The 24,833-nt window shown below is 43.0% G+C and overlaps 1 protein-coding gene across 3 annotated transcripts in view; it reads left to right on the top strand.

Annotated features, from left to right (window-relative positions):
• The window catches only part of ADARB2 (adenosine deaminase RNA specific B2 (inactive)), a 419,147-nt gene that overhangs the window by 372,745 nt on the left and 21,569 nt on the right, over positions 1–24,833 (top strand). For all 3 annotated transcript variants that reach the window (XM_065582837.1, XM_065582836.1, XM_065582835.1), the window contains one exon: positions 13,020–13,188. In XM_065582837.1, coding sequence (XP_065438909.1) covers positions 13,020–13,188 — 169 coding nt within the window. The remainder of the gene's footprint in view (positions 1–13,019; positions 13,189–24,833) is intronic.

Raw genomic sequence — 24,833 nt, 5'->3', positions numbered from 1 at the left:
TGCTGAGCACCTACCGGCAGCCCTCCTCTCTCCTCCTCCCCCCAGCACCTCCCGCCTGCTGCCAGGCCCCACAAATCAATGCCTCCCATCCCTCCCCATGCCTCCCGCCCACTGCAATCAGCTGTTTCATGATGTGCAGGAGGCTGGGAGGGAGGGGGGAGAAGCTAGGATGTGGAGCACTTAGGGGAGGGGGTGGAACTGGGCTGGAAGAGGCAGGGCAGGGGTGGAGCAGGGGCAGGAAGAGGCAGGGTGGGCTGGGGCCTTGGGGGAAGGGGTGGAGTGGGGGCGGGGCCTGGGGCAGAGCCAGGGGTCAACCGTGCCCCAGCAAATTGAAAAGTCGTCGCCTGTGAGATGGGGGTTGGGGGGAGAGGCCAAGCCACTTCCCCTCTTTTATACTTTCTTCCAGCTTGCTGGAAAGATCTTTGCTGTGATTTAGGGATCAGGCAGTTCCTATTGGTCAAGCAGCCTCCATTGCCTACCTGTCTTCTCTAAAGAGTCTCTGGGATAGTGGATTCTTTTCTTGATGGGTGTTGATGAGCCATTAACGCTGTCTGGTTATTGATGGATACTCCTTTGTTGTATCTGAAAGGCTGGTTGTGGGTGTTCCCAACCTCACAACATATTTCAGTAACACATATAGCAATGCCTCATAACTTCACAATGATAGTACATACAATCCAACAGGAAATTAACGTTCAACAGATCAAGACTTTTAAAATGATACCTCACAAGGTATACTTTGTACAGAACATACCATAATCATCTCACCATGGTGAGTATAGAGGTTCCAGGGTGTGACTTTGAGGTACAGAGTGTCAAACCATCACTCTGCCAGTCAGAGTCCAGGACTGGTGTCCTCTGTCAGGGTTCAGCTTCTGCCTAGCAACTGTTAGTAGGTCTCTGGGTGACAGGTTAGAGTTTACTTGCCCCTAAGAGTTCTGTGGGACCAGGGTTTAAGACCTGTGTTTCCTGACAAAAGGAGCTAATGGGTATAAAGCATTCAGTATCAGATAGCCAGTTTAGCTGTTATTCTATTACCTCATCTTTGCTTAGCCCAGTCACTGTAGCTAGTATTTTACTTTTTATTGGCTTGTGACTTTCTTGGCTACTGTTTGGTTTGCGGGTTTTTTGTCAATATTATAAATAATATTGTTAAGTAAGATTTCTTTTAGGAGAGAGAGTGTCTGTGTGTGTATGGAGGAGGATAGGGAAGGTAGGGGATTCTGCCAACTATCCTGAGAACTCTGGGTAGCCCCAAACTTTAGTTAAAGACAGTAAACTAGCATTCTGTGGACATGCACAACCGATATAATTAAAGTGGCTTATGATCATCCACATAACTTAAGTCGACTTAAGTCTGTAATGTAGACATGGCCTAGGATTTGGCCAGAGCCTTGAAAAGCTTTCATGTAAAGCAAAATCTATTTGTTTGGGTCCAGGCAAATGGATTCCACAGCTATAATCAGAGCCTAATTTTAATAGAATGCTTGAATCACCAAGGGGAATTGCACTGTATTTATTGATTCTGTTTTGTTTCTAGGTATTGCTGGTTTGTAAAACATTACATTCAGAAGCAATGTTCAGATGCAATATAATGGCTACATTAATCAGAAAAAGGCCACGGCTGAGGAGTCTGCAGAATAGTGGGAGGAATTTTCACACAGACAAGCTATTTGTCCAAGTATTTGGCTGGCCCTGAAACAGTTGTTTGTGAACTCATCTGGGGCTTCCTGCAGAGTGGATCAACAATATGCAAAACAGCTCATGACAAAGAATGCTCAGTCCCATCCCCTCAGGACTTGGGAATACTACTAGAGTCACAAAAGTGGAATGCAGGCCCTTTGCTAGATCCACAAAGGGATTTAGGTGCCTATCTCACCCCATGCATTGTGTAGGGAGCCTGGGAGCCTAACACAGGGCTGTGGATTCCACTAGCCGGCAGGGAGCCTAAACATTAGTTGTTGCAATGCTGAGCTGAAGTCCCCTTTATAGAGCTAGCTCCTCATGGGCAAAAGGTCCCTTGACAAACATTATTCTTTTTGCTTCGATTCTAATGCATCTAGTCTGCACCCTGGCATCGGGGTGTCTGCTACTGTCTAACCCAGGACATCCTGAACTCAAAAATCCCTTTCTATTTCAATCTTTAAAAAATATATATATGGGGGTTAGTTTCTTCTTTCAGGATTTGCCAGTCATTTGCCACAGGGAGTAAGCAGTAAGAGGCTTGTTGTCAATCATCCAGGACAACATTTCGTCCAGTTTAGAAAGACATTTCTAGCACACTGGTTAAAACCCAGTGTAGTCTTAATGATGTGATCACACAAATAGCCCCATTCCATAGATGAAAAAAGGAAGTCCTAGGCCTGAGTCGGTGGCAGTCACAATGGGAGTCAGCTAAAGCTCAGCAGCTGAGGCCAGATGCAGATTGGTGCCTGATGGGATTTTCAAAAGTGCCTAGGCGCACCTAAAGGAGACCTAAGTCCTATAAAAAAAAGACAGACCTGATCTGATTGTTAATGCTTTCGAGTGGGAGTAAGAAACTGATGGGGTCTAACCCCAGTTCTGATATTGACTCCCTCTGTAGTCTTGAGCAAATCACTTAGGCTCTGGTTACCTCAGTTTCCACATCTGTAAAATGGTGATGAAAGTTACCTACCTCACAGATCAATAAAAAAGGGAAGAAGGAGGATCCGGGGAACTACAGGCCAGTCAGCCTCACCTCAGTCCCTGGAAAAATCATGGAGCAGGTCCTCAAGGAATCAATTCTGAAGCACTTAGAGGAGAAGAAAGTTATCAGGAACAGTCAGCATGGATTCACCAAGGGCAAGTCATGCCTGACTAACCTAATTGCCTTCTTGGCGAGATAACTGGCTCTGTGGATGAGGGGAAAGCAGTGGACGTGTCATTCCTTGACTTTAGCAAAGCTTTTGATACGGTCTCCCACAGTATTCTTGCCAGCAAGTTAAAGAAGTATGGGCTGGATGAATGGACTATAAGGTGGATAGAAAGCTGGCTAAATCATCGGGCTCAACGGGTAGTGATCAATGGCTTCATGTCTAGTTGGCAGCCCGTATCAAGCGGAGTGCCCCAAGGGTCAGTCCTGGGGCCAGTTTTGTTCAATATCTTCATTAATGATCTGGAGGATAGCGTGGACTGCACCCTCAGCAAGTTTGCAGATGACACTAAACTGGGTAGATACGCTGGAGGGTAGGGATAGGATACAGAGGGACGTAGGCAAATTAGAGGATTGGGCCAAAAGAAATTTGATGAGGTTAACAAGGGTAAGTGCAGAGTCCTGCACTTCGGACGGAAGAATTCCATGCACTGCTACAGACTAGGGACTGAATGGCTAGGCAGCAATTCTGCAGAAAAGGACCTAGGGGTTACAGTGGACGAGAAGCTGGATATGAATCAACAGTGTGCCCTTGTTGCCAAGAAAGCTAACGGCATTTTGTGCTGTATAAGTAAGGGCATTGCCAGCAGATCGAGGGACGTGATCATTCCCCTCTATTCGACATTGGTGAGGCCTCATCTGGAGTACTATGTCCAGTTTTGGGCCCCACACTACAAGAAGGATGTGGAAAAATTGGAAAGAGTCCAGCGAAGGGCAACAAAAATGATTATGGGGCTGGAGTACGTGACTTATGAGCGAGGCTGAGGGAACTGAGATTGTTTAGTCTGCAGAAGAGAAGAATGAGGGGGGATTTGATAGCTGCTTTCAACTACCTGAAAGGGGGTTCCAAAGAGGATGGATCTAGACTGTTCTCAGTGGTACCAGATGACAGAATAAGGAGTAATGGTCTCAAGTTGCAGTGGGGGAGGTTTAGGTTGGATATTAGGAAAAACTTTTTCACTAGGAGGGCGGTGAAGCACTGGAATGGGTTACCTAGGGAGGAGGTGGAATCTCCATAATTAGAGGTTTTTAAGTCCTCAATTAAGTTTCTCATGAAATTTTGCAGAATATTTTTATTAATATGTTTACCAGACTTGCTACAGAAAGCTTTCAGATATTGAAAAAATCATGTTTTCTTGTTTAAAAACTAGGGTTTTGGTAAATGAAAAATGTCTCTCATGATTTTAGTAAAAATACTGATGAAAAATAGTGTGGAAATTTTCACAAAAAATTTCCATAATGTTGACAGTTTTATCAGTAAAGTTTCATTTGTTTATAAAAAGGTGTGTCTTAGATGGAAAAAACTTTTAGACAGCATCCTGATCCTGTGGTACTGGGATTAGGAGTCTAGTGGGCCTCTAGCTCCTGTTGACTTTTGCCTTGTTGGCATCACAAAATCCCCCCATTCTGGGTGTGCTCTGCCTGTGCCAAAGCTGTAAAAGGATTAGTTGATCATCGGTGGCGACCATCTAATGTGTCTTTGTGACTAGCAACTAATCTCACAGAGAGTTCGCTCCTTCTGAGGCACAAATACTAAATGGCAGCTAGAATTTTGATGGGTCTCCACACTTTGCCCCACGGGGGCTGCTGCGCTTTCAAAGCGATGGTGCGGCACATCTAATTTTAGATGAGAAGAGCAATTAGTAATTAAAAATAATAATCTTGAAGCATTCAAGTTGCACTCTCCTTGATTGGTATCTCCAAGCCACATGCACGGAATCTTAATTCCTCTGACAAATCTTGCGATTTCTTCTTAGATGTGCTAATACAATTCTCATCCAGAGCCGGGCTGGGTTCTCAGCACGGAAAATAATAATTGTAGGTGAGACGAACCCTACCCTGACCACAATAATTTTCATTCCTCTGAGCCCTCAGAAATAATTTACAAGCACAATAGCCAACTGTTTGTGGCTTTGATGGCAATAATTTGTTTTAAGGGATCATTAAGTAGTAGCATGTATTTACCAGCTAAGAGGCACCTGAGGGAGAGTATGTGACATGACACACATTTCTTAGGATAGATATTTCCCACTGTATTACGTTTGGTCTCATAAGGATAAAGCCCTATGTGAGACAGCAGCTTGTTTAGAAGTTGTTCCAAAGACACAAAAGGCCCCAATAGTTAGTATAAAGTGCTCTGTCTTTAGCAGTTAGCTTCACTGTAACATAACTCCAGCTAGGATGAGCATTTCACACATGTTTCTATGCTTTTACTAATGTAAGGAAGAGAAAAGACATTGGAACAGAACAGAGGTCCCACCCTTCTAATAGTTATGTGTGAAGGCATTGTTTGATGTAACTAAATTAAGACCTTTCAACAGACCACAGACCACTAATAGCCATTCCTGGCTATTAGTCCTAAACATCGCTTACAGACCACACATGTCAAGATATAGGGTTACCATACGTCCTCTTTTTCCCGGACATGTCTGGCTTTTCGGCACTCAAACCCCCGTCCGGGGGGAATTGCCAAAAAGCCGAACATGTCCGGGAAAATGGCGGCTCTGCTCCTCCCCTGACTCTTCGGCTCTGTTTAAGATCCGAGCGCTACGGGCTTTGGGCAGCCCTCATACCTCTGGACCCTGTGCCGCCGGAGCCCGGGAGGGGAAGTGCCCGGCTGGGGGCGCAGGGTCCGGAGGCAAGGGGGCTGCCCGAAGCCCAAGCGCTACCGGCTTCACGGTTTGCCAGGCAGCCTCCAGACCCTGCACTCCCGGCTGGGCGCTTCCCCTCCCGGGCTCCAGCTGCGCTGGGGAAGCGCCGGCCGGGGGCGCAGGGTCTGGGGGCTGCCCGGCAAACCGTGAAGCCGGTAGCGCTCGGGCAGCCCTTTCTGCGTGGCTGGGAGTGGGAGGGAGGAGGGGGCAGAGTTAGGGCGGGGAATGGGCGGGGCTGGGGCGGGGCTGGGGGTGGGGAAATGGGCGGGGCCAGGGCCCGTGGGTGGTCCTCTTTTTTTATTTGTTAGATATGGTAACCCTATCAAGATAAGACAAAAACCACAGTTCAGTAGCAACCCATTTAAAACAGATGAGGAGAAATAACGCAGCAGTTTCCTTTTCTAAACTTTCGGATGTTTATTCATGCTGATCCTCTCCCGTGAACCTTTCCCATCACTGATTTTCTATATATGTGGTAGATTGAATGCCATTTGTCCAGGATTCACAGATAAGCAAACTCCCAGGAACTTCAATGGAACCAGGATTTCACACCTGAAACCAGGAGCAGTGGAAGCTCCCTAAAAGTGGGGGGCCACCGGTGCCCAAACCGTGGCCCTGCTCCCCATGCCTTGCCACCCTGAGGTCCCCCCTTACCTCCCACCCCTGCACCACCTCTTCCCCTGAGGCCCTGCTCCTACCACCTCTTCCCCCCCCCCAAGACCCTCACTGCTTGTTCCTCTTTGCCGCCTCCTCACTGTCGCTCACCCTTACAGTGATGGGGCCATGGCTCCCGCTTCCCCTCTTGTTCCAATGCCCCTGCCTGAAATTACTGATAGATTAGAGATTATGGAAGAATTCAAGAATGCTCTCTTTAAAATTAGTGCAGAGCGAGAGAAAGATAAAATACCTCAGGTAACAGCCTGAATGAAGTCAAGGGATGCCTAATTATCATCCAAAAACAGGATTTCAGCCAAGAAAGACAGAGAGGTGGGAAGAGGGTAAAGGGTTTTATCTTTAGCTGATCAAGTCATGGGCCTCTTTTTCCTAGTAAATCTCCATGACCTGTAATAATGTTGTGATAAAGCTCTCGGACTACATTTCAGACGTGACTAATGATATTGGGTGCCACAATTCCTGGGTGCCCAACTTGAGACATCAAAAAGGGGCCTGATTTTCAGGAAATGCTGAGCACCCACCATCTGCAAATCAGGGCCCTTAATAGTCTCTCAAGTGGGCAGCCAAAAATTGGGACACCCAAAATCACTGTTTGGTTTTGAAACTGTAGGCCTTTTTCCTCCTTATGTGCCTGTCTCTAAAGCAAGGCATGACCAAGGACACTGACCATGTCTGACATTCTAGCCAATGAAGAGCCAGAGGTATTCATCCATAGCAATCAGTATGTGTTATGACCCCCACCCCAACCCCAATACAAGTGCACAGAATACTATTGTACATGTATATAATAATATCTATATTCAGCATTATCTTTAACCTGAAGAGTTCAAAGCATTTTCAAAAAATGAATTAGTGTTAATTAGAGATGAAATTACTACCATACACGAAAAGTCATATTCTGCCATCCTTACATTGAAATCCTGAGCTCTAGTTGCATAGAAAAGTGCTACCCAAAATGAGAAGAGGTGGCAGAACTTGTATGCATTTCTAATTACTATTGAACTATGAAGTGGTTCGTATGCTAGTACTCCTTTTTCCATCTCTTTGTTCCTAACAGCCTTTATGAAGCTTTATAAACCATATTGATGAATTGAGAGTCCAGCGTCCAAAAATGCAAGATAGGCTTTTTCCCCCACCCTTCTGGAGGAAAGAACAGCCTCCACTGAAGCACGGAAATAGAAAATGCACCTCGGAGGCAGCCACATGTGAATTTCAGACAGAGCCTTACTTGTGTGATTCTGTTTAATCACCATCCATTTCCTTTGTACACTTCAGCTATACATAAACATGGATTTTTTGTTTTGTATACAACTCATTTTTTCACATGCCCCTGGAAAACAGCTCCGGAGCAAGGAGTGCACACCAAATCAAATGGAAGTTAGGGCACTATTTTAAATGTACGTTGTCTCTGTAAATTTATAATACTGTAAGTAATACTCCAGCACCTTTTTATTTCCAAAATTCTCAGGGGCTGTTTTTTATGTCTAATTTTACGTCTAGCATACCTTATAAATCCACTCCAAATTATTTTAAAATTTGTACTCTTTAATTCTGGTTTGAATTGACATTTTGTTCTGGTTGAAGTGACATCCTCAGCTTCCTTCTCCCTCTGCAATTAGTTGAGATTAACCCATTGGAAAACCAGCATGGCAAAGCTCAGAAATGTTCAGAGTCACTGATGCTTTGATCACACTGAACAGGAGAGCAGCAGTAGACAGTAGTTTGTAACTTCAAGGTACATAAATAAATATATCTCGGAGATTTTTTATGTGATCTGTGGCAAAGAGTGTTCCAGCAAGTGGCATCACATTAATGTCTAGCAAGCGGTGTGCACTCCAAAATCAGTCCCAAACTTTAATGTAAAATAAAGGGAGTCTTTGTTCAATATTTATATTTGCATACATTGCTTAATGACATGGTAAGAACTAAAAATGGGCTCGCGTTCCAAAGATCAGATCTGTATACAACCTTTAACAAAGATCAGGGTGTGGCTTTTAATAAAACATTGTTTTCTTAATACATGTTAAAGAGCAGCATATTGGAACGTGTGTTTGTTTATTCTGGTGAGGCAAACATCTTGGGACATGCAGCAGTGCACAAGGGTTTAGTCACACAGCAGCCACTGAATTTAATAGCCGTTGAGCAGCTAAAATCCCTTATCAATTCTTTGGAAATGTATCCCAGGGTGAGTGTGCACAGGCCATGGCTGCATGAATCCTATCAGCTAATTCTGTCTGCTCTCCCTCTCCCTAGGTAGAATTTGTATAAGAAAGTAACAAAGTTTGAAGATTGGGCCAGGCCATGTAAGCATTTGAAGGGTGAGATGTTTTGTGTGATCTCTTACATTTACTAAACTATGGAGATCTGTGAAAATCTGTTGCTAAATTACTGGTACTTCCAATCCAGGACAGAAATGCCATAAAAACAGCCATTCTCATAGTATTTTGGCCCTTCCAGCTCCAGTCCTGAAGAGAACTAGAAGGGACAAGTGTGCATAAACATCAAGTTTAATGGGGAAAAAAAACATTTTCCAAATGTTTTGGAACCCACAGAACCGTTGGTTTTTATTTCAATTTAAAAAAATGACCAGCGGTTATTGGAGGGGCTGGTTCTTATTTTCCCTGAACTGGATCGCTCCTCTTTAATTATCTCTGTCAGCTCCTTCTACGGTGCTTTGTCCCTGGCTAGGTAACATTTACTTAGCATAATCAAAATTATGTAAATGAGGGGATATTCCCCTTGTCATGCAGGCACTAAAATCTTCAGGCAGCTGCATCCCGCCCCCCTCAATCCACCGTTGCTAACCTTGCAGCTTTGACATACAAGAGTGAGTAAAAAGGGGATAGCAATTTGGTGGCTGTTTTCAACTGCTTGACTATCAGAGTGAGAAAGGAGAACTATAGCTGCAAGGGAGAGAGGCTGTGCTGTGGGAATTGGTGAGGGTAAGAGGATCCGGAGCACAGTGGGGATGATGGGGAGGGAAAGGTTGGGAAGAAAGAGAACACTTCTGAAAGGAGGAGAGAACCAGTAAACAGGGAATGCAGGAGTCAATATAGATTTTTATATGACTAGACCATGCCAGACACAACTCTACTCTTCTTGCTGTTCTGGGTGTGCAGTCCCCCATATAGTGTTGTGTCTAAATTCTCTGTGATCATTTGGTCCTATTTCTGGTTGTGTTTGCTGTGGAGCAATGGTGCTGATTGTTTGTCCTGCCTGGCCCAAATCCCATCGTATACGCCCCATGATCCAGTTGTTTAATGACAAAAATGCCAATGCTCACCCTTTGGGGGGAGGGGGGTTGAGAAAAGACAGTTCACTCACCGTCTCAAGAGACATGTGGACTGGTTCTGAGACTACGCTCCCTATAACGGGAACACCCACTGGGCCCTATTGGAGGAAGAAACTTGAACAAAGAGAAGTGGTGGGATCAGAAGATGGGGCGGTGAATATTTGTGAGGTGCTCAGTTAGTGCTGTGATGAGCACCATAGACACAAATCATAAAAAACATCCACAACTGCATCCCACGACACTAAAGACAAGATGTTAGCTTTTTGGTGGGGAGCAGGGAAGAAATCATGCTGCTACTGGCTATTCCCAGACATAGTTGTGGAAATAACATAGACAGACCCTTAAAGAGCTGAGATGTATCAGAGCCTGTTCTTGAATTAACAACAATATTTTTAAAACACAAGAAAATGAAGAGCGAATGATCACAGGAGGATTGGCCGATGTAGCTGCTGGCAGGTCACAGCTGACATTGCTGTTCTACATGTGTTTGCTGCATTTGCTAATCCCAGTGTTCTGAAGCAATTTATTTTTCCATTGCTTTTTTTGTAAACAATCCATTGGCACCAGCCAAAGTCAATCAATTGCTTCAACTAGCACTAGCAGCCCAGGATACACTGTAACAAAGCAAGCACATTGAAAAATGACAGGAGGGACCCGGGTGCAGCTAGGGAATGAACAGAAAGCCAGCTGCTCTCTGCCAGTGGCATGATCAGCCCAGTGACTTGTCACACCTTGATTGTATTGTGTGTGATGAACAAGGTCCACACAGACCTGAAACCTGCTATATACATGCATATAACCAGGATAATCTTACTTAGCAAATCCTAACTTTTCCATTGACACCTTACATGACATACTTGGTACAAGATTTGTTGCAATTCTATAATGGTGGTAACATCAATGATATAAATGGTCATATTCAATCTTACAGCATCACACCCCAGTGCAAAACTGATGCAGGAAGGGGTGTCTAGAATGCATCTTAGAAACTTGCCATTCTTGGTCTTGGATTATTACAGCTTCTAACCCAATATTAGAAGTATCAGTGTATAACAGAAATGGTTCATCAAAATCATGTCTGGCTAGGGTGACCAGATAGCAAGTGTGAAAAATCAGAACGGGGTGGGGGGTAATAGGAGCCCATATAAAAAAAAGCCCCAAATATTGGGACTGTCCCTATAAAATCAGGACATCTGGTCACCCTATGTCTGACTAAAGAGGGTTTCTCTCTGCAAGGTCCATTATGGAAGTAACAATATTACAGAATCCCTTTACAAACCCACAGTAATATTTGGTTAGATCTTTAGTGGATTGGACATGCTCTTGCAGGAGTTGCAGAATAATCCCTGCATGTTTCATGTGAACTCGCCAGGAGCTGATGAAAATAGCTAATTTATCCATCTAAACTCTGGCAAATGTTTGGAACCCATTTAACATCAACTCAATGTAGTTATTAATGTTCTTCATAGTGTAGGTATCTTGGCATTTAGCTCTGAAAGCAGTGCGGGGCGTGCCTCAGTTTCCCTGTTCATACAGCAAATGAGGTTTGTAATGGCTTTTGTGCTGTGAAAAGTTTTACGTTTGTTTACAGGCGCCAGGTGTGAAATATCAGTCTTCTCAGGCTTTCTAACACAAAGTGTGTTCTCATGTAATACAACAGCATAACCATAAGGGTTTCTAGCACAGAGTGTGTTCTCATGTACCACTCCTAACTTGTTCAAGGGTTTTTCCAAAAGACTATGCACATTGTACATTTTTACAGATCTTGACATTAGCAACACATTTAGCACAAGGTTTCACATCCATTATTAAGATCAAATGTACCACAACTGGGCGGCAAGGTGCCATCTAGAGAAACCTTCTGGAACACAGAAGCAACATGCCAGGAGGAGATAGTGTCTTGTTCCTGTAGCATGAAATCTGCTAAGAGAATAAAAATGGGGCTGCATGAAAATAACAAAGCTGGGAGGGAGTCACCCCACTCCCACAGGAAAACTGTGAGACGAGTTTCTGAGGGGAGTGAGGGGCTCCTCACAAATGTTCCTCAGAATGGTCTGACTGAGAGAGGTGGGGAGAAGTTGGGATTCCCCCACCCTCTGCGGAGCAAACATCAGTTCAGCACTCAAATTCCACAGATCCCCTGACATCTGGGCAGAGGCATGGGACCATGGTTGCAGAGGTATGCGTGCAGAGACCCTATGCCTGCACACCAGCTTTGGGTCCCCTCTGGCTCCTCCCTCTGACATTTGATGCACCAGGAACCACTCCATCCTTTTGAGGGACGTTCCCAGTGTGAAATAGACAGGATACTGGGCTAGATGGACCTTTGGTCTGACCCAGTATGGCCGTTCTTATGAAATGGGCACCACACAAAAATTAATACAGCCATAAGACGCATGAACATTTGGGCAGATTTACCTCTGGTTGCTGAGGAGATGTTAGTCCACCCCACATCCCCCGCCTCCTGGCCTGCCTCATTTTGTTCCATCTATATACAGAGCCCCCTCTATAGACCCAGAGATGGCCAGAGCAGCACTGTGGAGATAAGCAGCATGTGAACCCTCTTTCACACAGGTGGGAATGTTAGTTCTATAGGCCAAGGATGCATTAAAGTTGATTTCCTTCCTCCCCCACTTAGGGATAAACCAGCCACCTCTGTGTGATAATGGTAATTTTGCTAATGAATTTGCATGCATACAGTGCCTTACATCCTAATTGATCCAAAGTGTTTTACACATTTGACTCTCTTTTGTACAAACAACACACCTACAGGTCTCATTTTGCACATTACTGAAATGCAGCTAGCGCTGGGGTGGAGCATGGCAACTGTTTAACAGAACCTATCAACACCACACAAGAGTGTAGTATGCCTCATCCAAGGGAAATTATAGGGTGAATCTTAGGCAAACAGAATATAATTACCCAAGCTTTACTTTGTCAAGACACCAGGTTGGAAATTTTTAGGGACCTCAAACCTGGACTTTAATTTTACATCTCCTTCCGGGATGTTTCTTCCACTAGCATGGTACCTAACATTATGCTTGGGCATTGCTTCAGAACTGAGTCAGAGAGGAAAAGCATCACCCACACTTGCTCCTCAAAGCACCTGAGTTTTCCCAGCCAAGTATCAAACTGGCCTGACCATGCTTAGCTTACAAGAGCTGAGACTGGCACTGCACAACATACTGGAGGGAATAAGAAATCAGAGTATTGCTTTAAAAGCCTCTGCATTTTTTCGAATACGGTGGTGACTGTGAAAATTATCTCAGTTCATGCTGTGTTAAAACCACAGATTTATGTGAAAAGCTGACAGAGCAAACCACTGAAAATATCCATTATGCTGCTCTCATGGGCTGCAACCTTATCCAATTTCCTCTTTGATTTAAAGGACCCCATGTGTGGTTCCATGATGCAAGCTGAGGTGTCACAGGCATTTTTATTCGTCTCAGGAGACAATTGTACAAACATTTAATTACTGTTTTTCTATCATCACTTTTTTCTGACCCAGTGAACAGTACCAAGAACATAGTAAGAAAGTACCGGGGGCATCTACGAACGAAGATTGAGTCTGGAGAAGGAACCATCCCTGTCCGATGCCATAATGCAGTTCAAACATGGGACGGTGTGTTGTTGGGAGAGCAGCTAGTCACAATGTCTTGCACTGACAAAATTGCCAGGTAATGTAAGCACCTAATTTATACATTATAAAACTGGTTGCTGTGTGGAAATGAGGTTGATGTCACAGAGGACTGTGACTACTGGTGGGGAATAAATACCAGGTGCTGATAACCCCTAAGGAAACAATGACCCGCTTTGCATGTAAATGTAAGGCATATAAATAGGGTGAAATGTAAATAGAATGTTTTTTTCCAAATTCTCTGTGGGTCATTAGCTGCTCTTTAAAGTGTGACAAAAATATAAAACATCTCTTGCAGCATTTTCACCAATCAAATTTCTATATGCAAATTAAACAAAATCAACTCTGTGCTTATTGGATGATTTACCTCTGAAGTGGCAAACCAATTATGATTCAGATAAACTTATTTCATTTGCATCCTATTGCATAAAGTGCTGTAAATGATAAGAATGTTTATAGTTTCTAAAATGCAATTTCAAAACTCTGATGTCACCACCGTAATATGAAGCCTTCTGATGAAGAAATAATCATGAAATGTGATTTCTTTGCCCAGGTGACTGTGATGGGTTTTTTGTTTGTTTGCTAGATATACTCAGTAAATAGAATGTATATTTACTAAGGCCCCACTTAACTTGTGATATTGCGGAAATGGTGGATTCCACGATATTAGGCTTCTGCTGCAGTTTTGACAGGTGCCCCACTGTGCATGGGGCTGACAGTGGGAGCCCCGGGCAGCCAACAGCATAAGCCCCAACTCTCAACGCTGGGTGGTCAACAGCGTAATAATCACAGAAAAGAAATAATGGACTTAATTACTGCAAACAATAATGTCCATTATTACTTTTCTGCAATTTTCCATGGCTTGTCACAACTCAGCTGTAATTTTTTGACAATCATCCCACAATTCAAGTGGGGCCTTATATATATGTATATTAATACAGAAGAGTTGCCATTAAAAAGTCAACGTTTACCAACAATTATTCCACAGTGGCATGCGATACCACAGCTATTTCCCATTCTAAGTTTAGGGTACTAACTATTAGCAAATGTTGATTATTTTAAATGACAACCACTCTGTGTGCGTATATATTTAATACACATAAACATTTTTAATTATATATAATTATATATATGTATGTACATTTCATATACATATGTATGTTATGTATATTAAATGTACATACATCTCTACTTGTAAAATACATTCCATCGCAGCTATAAGAAATGTAGATATTATGGGTCAAATTCTCTGCTTCCATTTTATGTATATAACTTCAATGGAGTTACATCAGAAGAGAATTTGGCCATAAATATCAAGGGCCAATGTGAACACAATACTAGAAAAATACTACTGCTTAATGCACTTGCCCAAATTCTGCTCTGAGCTTTTCCTATGCAACCCATCTGAAGTCAATAGGGTTGTACAGGCATAATTGAGAACAGAATTTGGCCAAGAATGTGTGTGTTTCATCCAATCATAAAATGGGAGTGCTAACAGAACAAATGACAATGCATCAAAATACTTGCTCTGTAATAGGTAGATTAGTCACAAAATAACTTCTGTTTGCATGACAGAGAAAAGGCATCCTCTTCTATAATATTTTCATGTATTCATACAGAGATAATAGAAAACTTAAAACAGAGTTTCAGCAGAACTCTCTCTCTGCTTTCAGATACAACTGGGCTTTCTAAATCTAGACTCAGACAGACTACAAAAACTAAACAAGTTAAAGTTTCTGAATTGAAATTTTGCAGTCTCTGTGGTTTTGAAAGTCAATAGACAGTAAATTAAATATCAACTCTGCAAGCAGTATTATATTTGTTATTGATGGGAATGTCAATTTTAATATAGACTCTCGGAAGCTGAGTTTTCTCCAGATACGTGTTCTTTCATCCAGTATTATATCTGCTTAGAGTTTTCACTGAATCCTTGTATACCTCCATGAAACTGATTGTTACCATGTAACTAAATGGCATTAAACCTGTAAAGGAATACTACAGATTGCCATGTAATATTCTTACATTATCAAAAGAAAACTTACAGCCTCCCCCTTTGCTGTGCTCTAATTGTTGCTGTAATTATTATTTATTTATACAGCACATAAATGTGATGGCACTTAGACAAAATACAGTATTCCCTGCTCTGATGAGCTAAACGAAACTATAGCTTGATGAGTGACAAGTACAAACACTGTAGGTAGGGGTAAGGGAAAACAAAGGTAACATCAATAATATTGTGTACTTGTTGTGATCTGTACAGCAAGTGTTTTGGAAATTGTGAGACTTACATGTGATACCATACCTTTGAAGGACAGGTTTCATGGAACATGTGAGTTTTAAGGAGGCACTCGACAAAGGAAAGGGTGGAGGCATGGCAGATGGGGTGAGGAAAGGAATTTCAATGCATAGGGGGCTGCTTGGAAGAAAGTCCTGGAGCAAGAGTGGGAGAAGGAAACATTGGGGGGAGTCAGTCATGAGGCTTGGGTGAAGCAAAGGGAACAAGGGCTGAGTGAAAAGAGGGTACGGCACAGAGGTAGGTTAGTGCTCTGTTGTGAAGGATCTTGAAGATGAGGACATGAAAACTGAATTTGATGTGGAAGGTAAGGAGAAGCCGGAAAAAGGGGAAAGTGGTGACAAAGGATATGAAGAGAAGCTGTGTCAGAGAGGTGACAATGGGTATGAAAAGAAGCTATGTCGGTGTGGTGAGTCAGGGTATGATTTTTCCAGAATTTGGATGGCTCATAAAAACAGGGGTATGACCAAAGTAAGAAGCAAGGAGGATTGAGAGGAGCAATGTGGTGGTAATAGAGAGAGAAGAGGATCAAGAGAGCAACTGAAAGTCAGAGCCTCTAAAGGGAGGGTGTGATCAACCATAGCAAAGAAAAAGAACAGGGCAAGAAGGATGGGGATGGAAAAGAGGCTTTGAAGCTTTACTGTGATGGCTTTGGAGAAGGTAACGTCAGTGGGGTAGAGAGGGTAGGAGCCAGACGGAGGGGTTCAAAGTGAGACATGGTGGAGAGAACGTTGAGGTTAATGAAGTAGAGAGCACGGAGGTGAATGGAAGGAGGGGAAAGAGATGCTAGTAAGAAAGGCAAGAGGAGTCAAAATAATGCTGTGGGACATTACAGTGGCACATTTGAAGGAAGAGGGGATGGTGGTAAAGGAAAGAACAAAGCACCAAGTACCAAGAAAAGTCTCATAATCTCAGAAAAGCTCTTTTTCATTTTAGACAGTGTACTGTTCCCTCATCAGTACCCCAGCAAAATGGATTTTTCTTCAACAACCCCCATACTGAACAAGTTACAATTGAGTATTGGGTGCTCCTTGGGACAGTTTTATCTAGAGTTGGGCAGAAAGCAGTGAGGGGTGGGCGGGGGATGTGAACCCTTCGTGAACTAAATACCAACTTTCCGTTCACAGCGTACACAAACCCATGATCAGTTTTGTTCACCCTGTGCAGGACCTGAGATCGGGCAGGGCAAATATAGCTTTACCCCACCTTTGCATTCCTCCAGTCCCCAGGGCTGCTTTCTACATTCTTCACATAGGATACAAGAACTACAGATGGGAAAGGAATCCAGTGAATGAGAAGAACATTGGTTTAATGCCTTCTTTATAGTCCCCCTCCTAGAGGGAAGCTCAGTAGAAGGTTATTATTCAATACTTTTGGACTCCAAATATTCACCATAAAATGTAAACAGCTCAATCCCCCAATGACTGCAGGGGCTGTGGTGACACAGGGGCCTATTCGCACATTATCTGGACTTGCCCTACAGTAAAAAAAAACTTCCAAAAATGAACCCGTTTGTATAAATAAGATTTTTGACAAAAATCTTCCTTATACTCCTTTGATTATGTTGCTTGGAAAAGGCCCTCAGGAGCATTAGGCTATTAGAGAATGTTCCCCATTGAGAACCTTACTAGTAGCTGCTAAAATATGTGTCATTTTGCACTGGCTGCAAAGGAACTTACAACCAGAATAGCAAAGATCCCAGCAATGGAAAGCGTTACTGAGAAACAAATTATGTTCTTTCCTCCTCACAGGATATCCACAAGCAGAACGTGGTTTAATCCGATTTATTTATTAATCAAAAAATTTAGCAAATTTTTTTACCATTTTAAAAAATTCTATTGTTCAAGCACAACATTTTCTGCAAGAGCTAGATACCTAGTATTTGCTATTTGGGCTTTGTTGCTTAGCTGTGATTGGTAAATAAGTTGTATGGTATTATGTTTATGCCCTGATTGGGTAAATGCACAAACACTTCTGGTGTGAATCCTCATGTGTTATTTGGTTCATGTAGGAAATTACTGAACGAAATTCTCTGACCCGTGTGATGCAGGAGGTCAGGCTATATTATCATAATAATTCATAGATTCCAAGGCCAGAAGAGACTGTTGTGATAAGCTAGTGTAACCTCCTGTATAACACAGCCCTAGAACTTCCCCAAAATAATTCCTAGAGCAGGGGTCAGCAACCTTTGGCATGCAGCCCATCAGGGTAATCTGCTGGCAGGCCGCAAAACATTTTGTTTACGTTGACTGTCATAGAATCATAGAACATCAGGGTTGGAAGGGACCTCAGGAGGTGATCTAGTCCAACCCCCTGCTCAAAGCAGGACCAATTCCCAACTAAATCATCCCATCCAGGGCTTTGTCAAGCCTGACCTTAAAAACCTCATAGGAAAGAGATTCCACCACTTCCCTAGGTAACCCATTCCAGTGCTTCACCACCGTCCTAGTGAAAACGTTTTTCCTGATATCCAATCTAAACCTCCCCCACTGCAACTTGAGACCATTACTCCTTGTTATGTCATCTGGTACCACTGAGAACAGTTTAGATCCATCCTCTTTGGAACCCCCTTTCAGGTAGTTGAAAGCAGCTATCAAATCCCCCCTCATTCCTCTCTTCTGGAGACTAAACAATCCCAGTTCCCTCAGCCTCTCCTCATAAGTCATGTGCTCCAGCCCCCTAATCATTTTTGTTGCCCTCCGCTGGACTCTTTCCAATTTTTCCACACCCTTCTTCTAGTGTGGGGCCCAAAACTGGACACAGTACTCCAGATGAGGCCTCACCAATGTCGAATAGAGGGGAATGATCGCGTCCCTCGATCTGCTGGTAATGCCCCTACTTATACAGCCCAAAATGCCGTTAGCCTTCTTGGCAACAAGAGCACACTGTTGACTCATATCCAGGTTCTCATCCACTGTAACCCCTAGGTCCTTTTCTGCAGAACTGTCCACAGGCACATCCCCTCCGCAGCTCCCAGTGGCTGCAGTTCACGGTTCCTGGCCAATGGGAGCTGCAGGAAGCGGCGGGCCGCAGAGATGTGCTGGCTGGGAATGAGGTTCTGGGAACAGCAAACTGTGGCCACTTGGAGCTGCGGGGGGGGGACATGCCTGCAGACGGTCAATGTAAACAAAATGTCTTGCAGCCTGCCAATGGATTACCCTGATGGATCATGTGCCAAAGGTTGCCGACCCCTGTCCTAGAGTATATCATTTAGAAAAACATACAATCTTGATTAAAATTTGTGAATGGTAAAGAATCCTCCACAACCATTGGTAAGCTGTTTCAATGCTTAATTACTCTAACTGTTAAAAATTTATACCTTCTTTCCAGTCTGAATTTGTCTAGCTTCAACTTCCAGCCATGTTATACCTTCCTCTGCTAGACTGAAAAGCCCATTATTAAATATTTGTCCCTCAAGTAAGTACTTCAAGTCACCCCTTCACCTTCTCTTTGTTAGACCCAAGTAGCACAACTTATTTAGCTTATCACTATAAGACAGGTTTTCTAATCCTTTAATCATTCTCGTGACTCTTCTCTGAACCCTCTCCAATTTATCAGCATCTTTCTTGAATTGTGGGCACCAGAACTGGTCATAGTATTCCAGCAGCAGTCACACCAGTGACAATGCAGAGGTAAAATGACCTCTCTACTCCTACACAAGATTCCTCAGTTTATTCATACAACAATTGCATTAGCCCTTTTGCCCACAGTGTCACCCAGGAAATGTGTGATTATTCATGTTCAGCTGATTATCCACCACAACCCCCGAATCTTTTTCAGAGTCACTGCTTCTCAGGATAGACACCCCCACCCCACCCCCATCATGTAAGCATAGCCTACATTCTTTTTCTTAAATGTATACATTTACATTTAGCCGTATTAAAATGCATATTGTTTGCTTGAGCCGAGCCTACCAAATGATCCAAGTGACCTGTCCTCCTCATAATACCCCTCCCCCAATTTTTGTGTTATCTGCAAACTTTCTGAGTGATGATTTTATGTTTTCTTCCAGGTCATTAATAAAAATGTTAAATAGTATAGAGCCAAGAACCCATCCCTGCAGGACCCCACTAGAAACACACTTATTCAATGAAGATTCCCTGTTTACAATTACATTTTGTGACCTATCAGTTAGCTAGCTTTTAATCCATTTTAATGCATGCCACGTTAATTTTGGATCATTCTATTTTATTTTATTTTTCAAAATGTCATTTGGTACCAAGTCAAATACCTCAGGGAAGTCTAAGTATATTACATTGACACTATTGTGTTTATCAACCAAACTTGTAATCTCCTAAAAAAGGTCTGTTTTCCATAAACCCATCTTGCTTGGCATTAATTATATTACCTTCCTTTAATTCTTTATTAATCAAGTCCCATAGCAGCCACTCCTTTATCTTGCCCATAATTGAGGTGAGACTGACAGGCCTATATTTACCTGGGTCATCCCGTTTACCCTTTAAAGTATTGGTACAATAAGTGTTTTCTTCCAGTCTTATGGAACTTCCCTAGCGTTCCAAGACGTATTGAAAATCAGCATTAACTGTCCAGCAAGCTTCTCAGCCAGTTCTTTTAAAACACTTGGCTGCAAGTTATCCAAACCTTTCATTTTAAAATGTCTGACTTTAATAGCTGCAGTTTAATGGCCCCTTCTGGATTTAAAATCTATTAACTTATATGTGTATATTTAAAATTTGGTTTCTGTGACTCCTCACGTAACCCACACTAATATTGTGTTGGCCTTGGTTGTCCTCAGGTGGCCAGGCCACCTAAAGGTTTTATGAGTCTCATAATGCATGCTGAAGTGTTAGAGGTTCGAGATTTTTGAATCTGTAGGCTGTAGAATCAAACATCCCGTTGGCCCAAGCACCCTTGCTTACCCACATACACGAGATTCTGAAATTCGTTCTCCACAGCACTGATGTCACTAAGACACACACACAGAGATTTGTGAAAAAAGAATATGAAAGGAGCATAGGCATTGCAGAAGCAAATTAATTTAAAAATTCAGGCAGTTGTTTAAAGAAACTGTTTTTGCAGTCTTCACCCAATTCTACTTGGTGCTAAGCTCAGCCTCCAAAACACGGACTTTGGCTCGGTATAGACACCTTGGGGCAGCACTGCGGCTCTGGGAGAACTGTAATTTCTCAGGCTCATCATCAAAACAGAAAACTCCAAACTTACTTAATATTATGGGTCAGATTAAGCCTCTCTTTACCTTGCTGCTCCCATGCAGAGGCCAAGTACAGAGGAAATCCAATGCAAGGTGACTACGGGATTAAGGCTGCTGCAGATGTTAGGGGGCTGGGGAGGAAGTATCGCTGTGGTAACACCCTTCTTCCATTCTGGCCCTGCTGTGCAGGGAAGAGCAGATTATGACCTGAGTTTCCTGGGAGCTTCAGGGAGAATTGTGCCTGCTTCGGGCGCAGCCCTTGCCAGAGCGGCCTCAGGAGTGCACTTTGGCACCATCCCCAGTGCAGGGCTGTAGCTGAATGCCACAGTCCTCCCTTTCTGCATAACTTCAATGTAGAGGGATCCGTTCAATTTTTTTGTCTGGCTTGGATACATTGTCATACATTTTTTGCACATATTTCTCTGGCTCTTCAGGTGTCTAAATACTTTTAAAAAACTGGCCCCCTAATGCGATTTTCAAAAGCACCTAGACACTTAACTCCCATTCATCTCCATGGGTGTTTGGCACCGACGTGCCTTTGAAAATCTCATCAAGCACCTACACACCTTTAAAAATCTGGCCCTAGTGCTTAATGCTAAGCTCTTATGAACATCTGGCCCCAACTATGGGTGCTGAGATCTTCTGAAAATCTGACTATACACATACAAGACCAAATTCTGCAACATACTGTGTTTCACGCCGAACAGCTCCACCATCATATTTCAGAGCAGCACTAATTGTGCACCCCTCTTCTAGCTGCCCAAAGTCCGTCCCCAGTGCAGATTAGATTGGCTCTAGTTCTGGCAGAGATAACCTGGTTGAGGGCATGTTGAGCAATGGCCAGGCCAGGACATAATCATGTTTAAATGCATGGTCCCTGACTCCTGGGCCCCATTCAGAACCACCCTTTTGAGGATCCCCTGGCAGAGCACTTGTGGAAGGTCTGCGAAGTATACTCACCACACACGTTGTGGGGACATTCCCTATTGAGCTACAGTGTTCCTGGCACATGCTTAGGAGTAAACACCAGTCAGAATTCAGCCCACGTTGCACTCACTCTTGACTTTAGATCATAAACCATTTTAAAATTGTTTTATTTTAAAAAGCTTCCTCAAAAGGTCAGCTTTAAAAGGCTGCATTTTTGTGCCACCACATTATGCACTGAGCAGTTACCTACTATTTCAAAAAGACTCCGAAGTTAAACCCAGGGACTAAGTGAGATTTATAACATCTGAATTATACCTCACCCGTACAATGACATGAATAGCAGCAGAGTGCCTCCAAACTTCATGTTCGCCATTGTCAAACAGTCTATTCTTGTTCCCTGGCTAAGATTCAAAGGTCCTTCTCGCCCATCGCTAGTGAATAGATCTGAATATCTATTGAGGGAAGTATTCATAATAGCGTAAGATAAGAGTGGTGTTAAAGAATGGCGTAAGGATTTAGCAATAGATAGGGTGTCCAGATGTCCCAATTTTATAGGGACAGTCCTGATTTTGGGGTCTTTTTTGTTATATAGGATCCTATTTTCCTCCACTCCCTGTCCCGATTTTTCACATTTGCTGTCTGGTCACCCGAGCAATAGGAATCCAAAATAGAACTTTACAAAGTGATTTGGAAAATTAAGATGTGTTTAAATGTATCATAGAAAAATGCTAAACTGCTAGTCAGTGATAGATATTCACTTTTTTAGATCTATTTTAGGGTCGACCAGAGACATTATTATCAGAAGACTGAGCCTGGCAAGGTAACTCTTAAAAAAAGCTACTTCAAAAGCTGCATATTAATGTAAATGAAAATCAATTAACACAGCTAGCTCTTCAGTTAGAGACAATTTGTGCACACAACAAAGTCAATTTGTAATTCTCTCTCTTAATCCCTTTCTGTGTGACTGAGAATTCAACTTCAGTCTTTCATGACAAGGGATATTCCAGAAAAATATCTATATATACACACACACACACACACACACACATTGCTAAGAAACTGATCAAAAACTAATGCGCTAGTTCCAGTTCCTAAACCACTAGTAGCTAAACAGTCATATTAATAGGAACATGGTCAGTACTCTGCTGAATATAGACCACCATGAGTAACAATTTATATGGTGCAAAAGTATAACAGGAAACTTTGATAGTAATGTCTGTGGTACAGTAGGTTAGTGGTACACTAAGCAGACAAGACTTAAAACAGTTGATAAGAACAAAAAAAATGCATCTCCCATAAAAGCAATAAACAAAGAAAGCTTTCAAATTCACAAGCGATATTATTTATAGTTGTGGTTTTCAAAGGTGCCTAAGGGAATTAGGTGCTTAGTATCCATTGACTTTCAATGGGAGTTGGGCACTTAATTCCCTTATGTGTCTTTGAAAATTTCAATCTACATTTCTCTTAATATTTCACTGGGAGCAGTGGGGAGTGGGGAGTTAGCTGTTTCCTTTAACAATAATAACAATAATGTTGTTAGGAAAAATTTAGGATTTGAGTCTGCCCTCGTGCTGTGAATCAGGAGTAGCTCCATTGAAGTCATTGGAGTAACATCAGTGTGAGATAAGAATTGGCCCTCGGCCTTCACAGCACATCAGAGGTAAGTAAATATTGACTTCAGGGGAACTATATCCATTTACACCACTGAGGATTTGGCCTATTGTCCCTTCTTCATCAGCATGCTCTATTTTTATAACCTATGTTGAGAACTGGATCATGCGTGGCCCTTGAATGAGTGCAGAAGTAGGGCACGAAGAGCCTTACCCCTCTGTCTGCCTTCCCCTCCTACACACACCTTCACACAAAGACCAGGCACAACAGCAACCCTTGCACTGAGATGCAATCCAGCAGCACTCACTCTGGGGCTACTCCACCACCCAATGCAGACCAGTGCCTTCAAAGCCCATTAGGTTTTGGTTAGTTTACGCAGGCTCAATCAATTTCAGAACATGACAATTGTTTGTATTGTTGTTATAGCTGCGTTGGTCCTAGGTTATTAGAGAGACAAGGTGGGTGAGGTTATATCTTTTATTGGACCAACTTCTGTTGGTGAAAGAGACAAGCTTTTAAGAACATAAGAATGGTCATACTGGGTCAGACCAAAGGTCCATCTACACACACCTCTCCTTCAGATCTGGGAAAGATACTTAGCTGTGACACTCTGAGTACCTTTCCCAGACTTGAAGAAGAGCTCTGTGTAAGCTTGAAATCTTGTCTCTCTCACCAGCAGAAGTTAGAACATGACAACACATTTTTCTCAGCTGAAATGTGCCCCCTGCTGTTCTGCTCCCCCAGTTGAACAGAGAAGGTCTATGAAAGTAGCAAAGTCTTCACCATGCTCTTACTTCATAGCTTCAGATTCACCCAATCACACCTTCTTGGCTTCTTTTCTCCATCACACAGCTCCATTCTGCTGATTTGCTTGAAGCAGTGTAGGGGGAGAAGAGGGAGGAAGGTAAATTAACCAACTGAAGCAACATTAGTTCCATGCTTAGAATGTGTTTCTTTTCATTTCACCAGCAAGAGAAAGGGACAGAGTTGTGGAGGGAGGAGTGTAGATGGGGAGGGTGGGCCAAGAGAACAGAGCATCACAGAGGATGAAATAAAAACCACTTAGGTAGGGGAAGCAATCAGTCAATAAGGAGAGGGGGGAACAGGAGCGTTTCCTCGACCAATTACTGTCACCCTCCTGGTGTGCAGCATATCCTGGTTGTCTGCCCACCACCCCAAAGTTGGCCATATTTCATTGGTAAAGCTGTATACCTAGTGTACCTGAAGTGCACTGGGATCCTTTGGGAGAAAAGGTGCTATATAAATGTAAAACACTGTCATTATGTACACTGAAAGATAACGGATGTAAAGCTACACCTACCGCAGTTGGGTCAGCTTCACATATACAGCAGCAGGAAGGTGCTGCAGCCAACTCCAGTCCCAGGCTGTCAGTTATAACACAACAGTGATGAGGATTCTGATGTAATTATTATTTATAAGTATATTTTCAAGAATCTCTCTGTTAGTGACTGACTGGCATAAGCACATGCAAACAGTTCCGTTGCGATTGTAGTCGGAGTCGCCATGTAGTTATGATTTGTTCTGAGCAAGGAGAGTGTGTCATCTAATTAAAGAAAAGCTGCCTGCTCCAAGATCCCTTCCAATTCATCTTTGGCATTTCAGTGACTGACATACAGGCAAAAATATATTTGTTTAGGGATTATTGAAAACTGGGCATGGA

This window comes from Chrysemys picta, chromosome 2 (assembly GCF_011386835.1).
Source record: "Chrysemys picta bellii isolate R12L10 chromosome 2, ASM1138683v2, whole genome shotgun sequence".
NCBI lineage: Eukaryota > Metazoa > Chordata > Testudines > Emydidae > Chrysemys > Chrysemys picta.
This window is presented reverse-complemented; position numbering and strand designations above follow the sequence as displayed.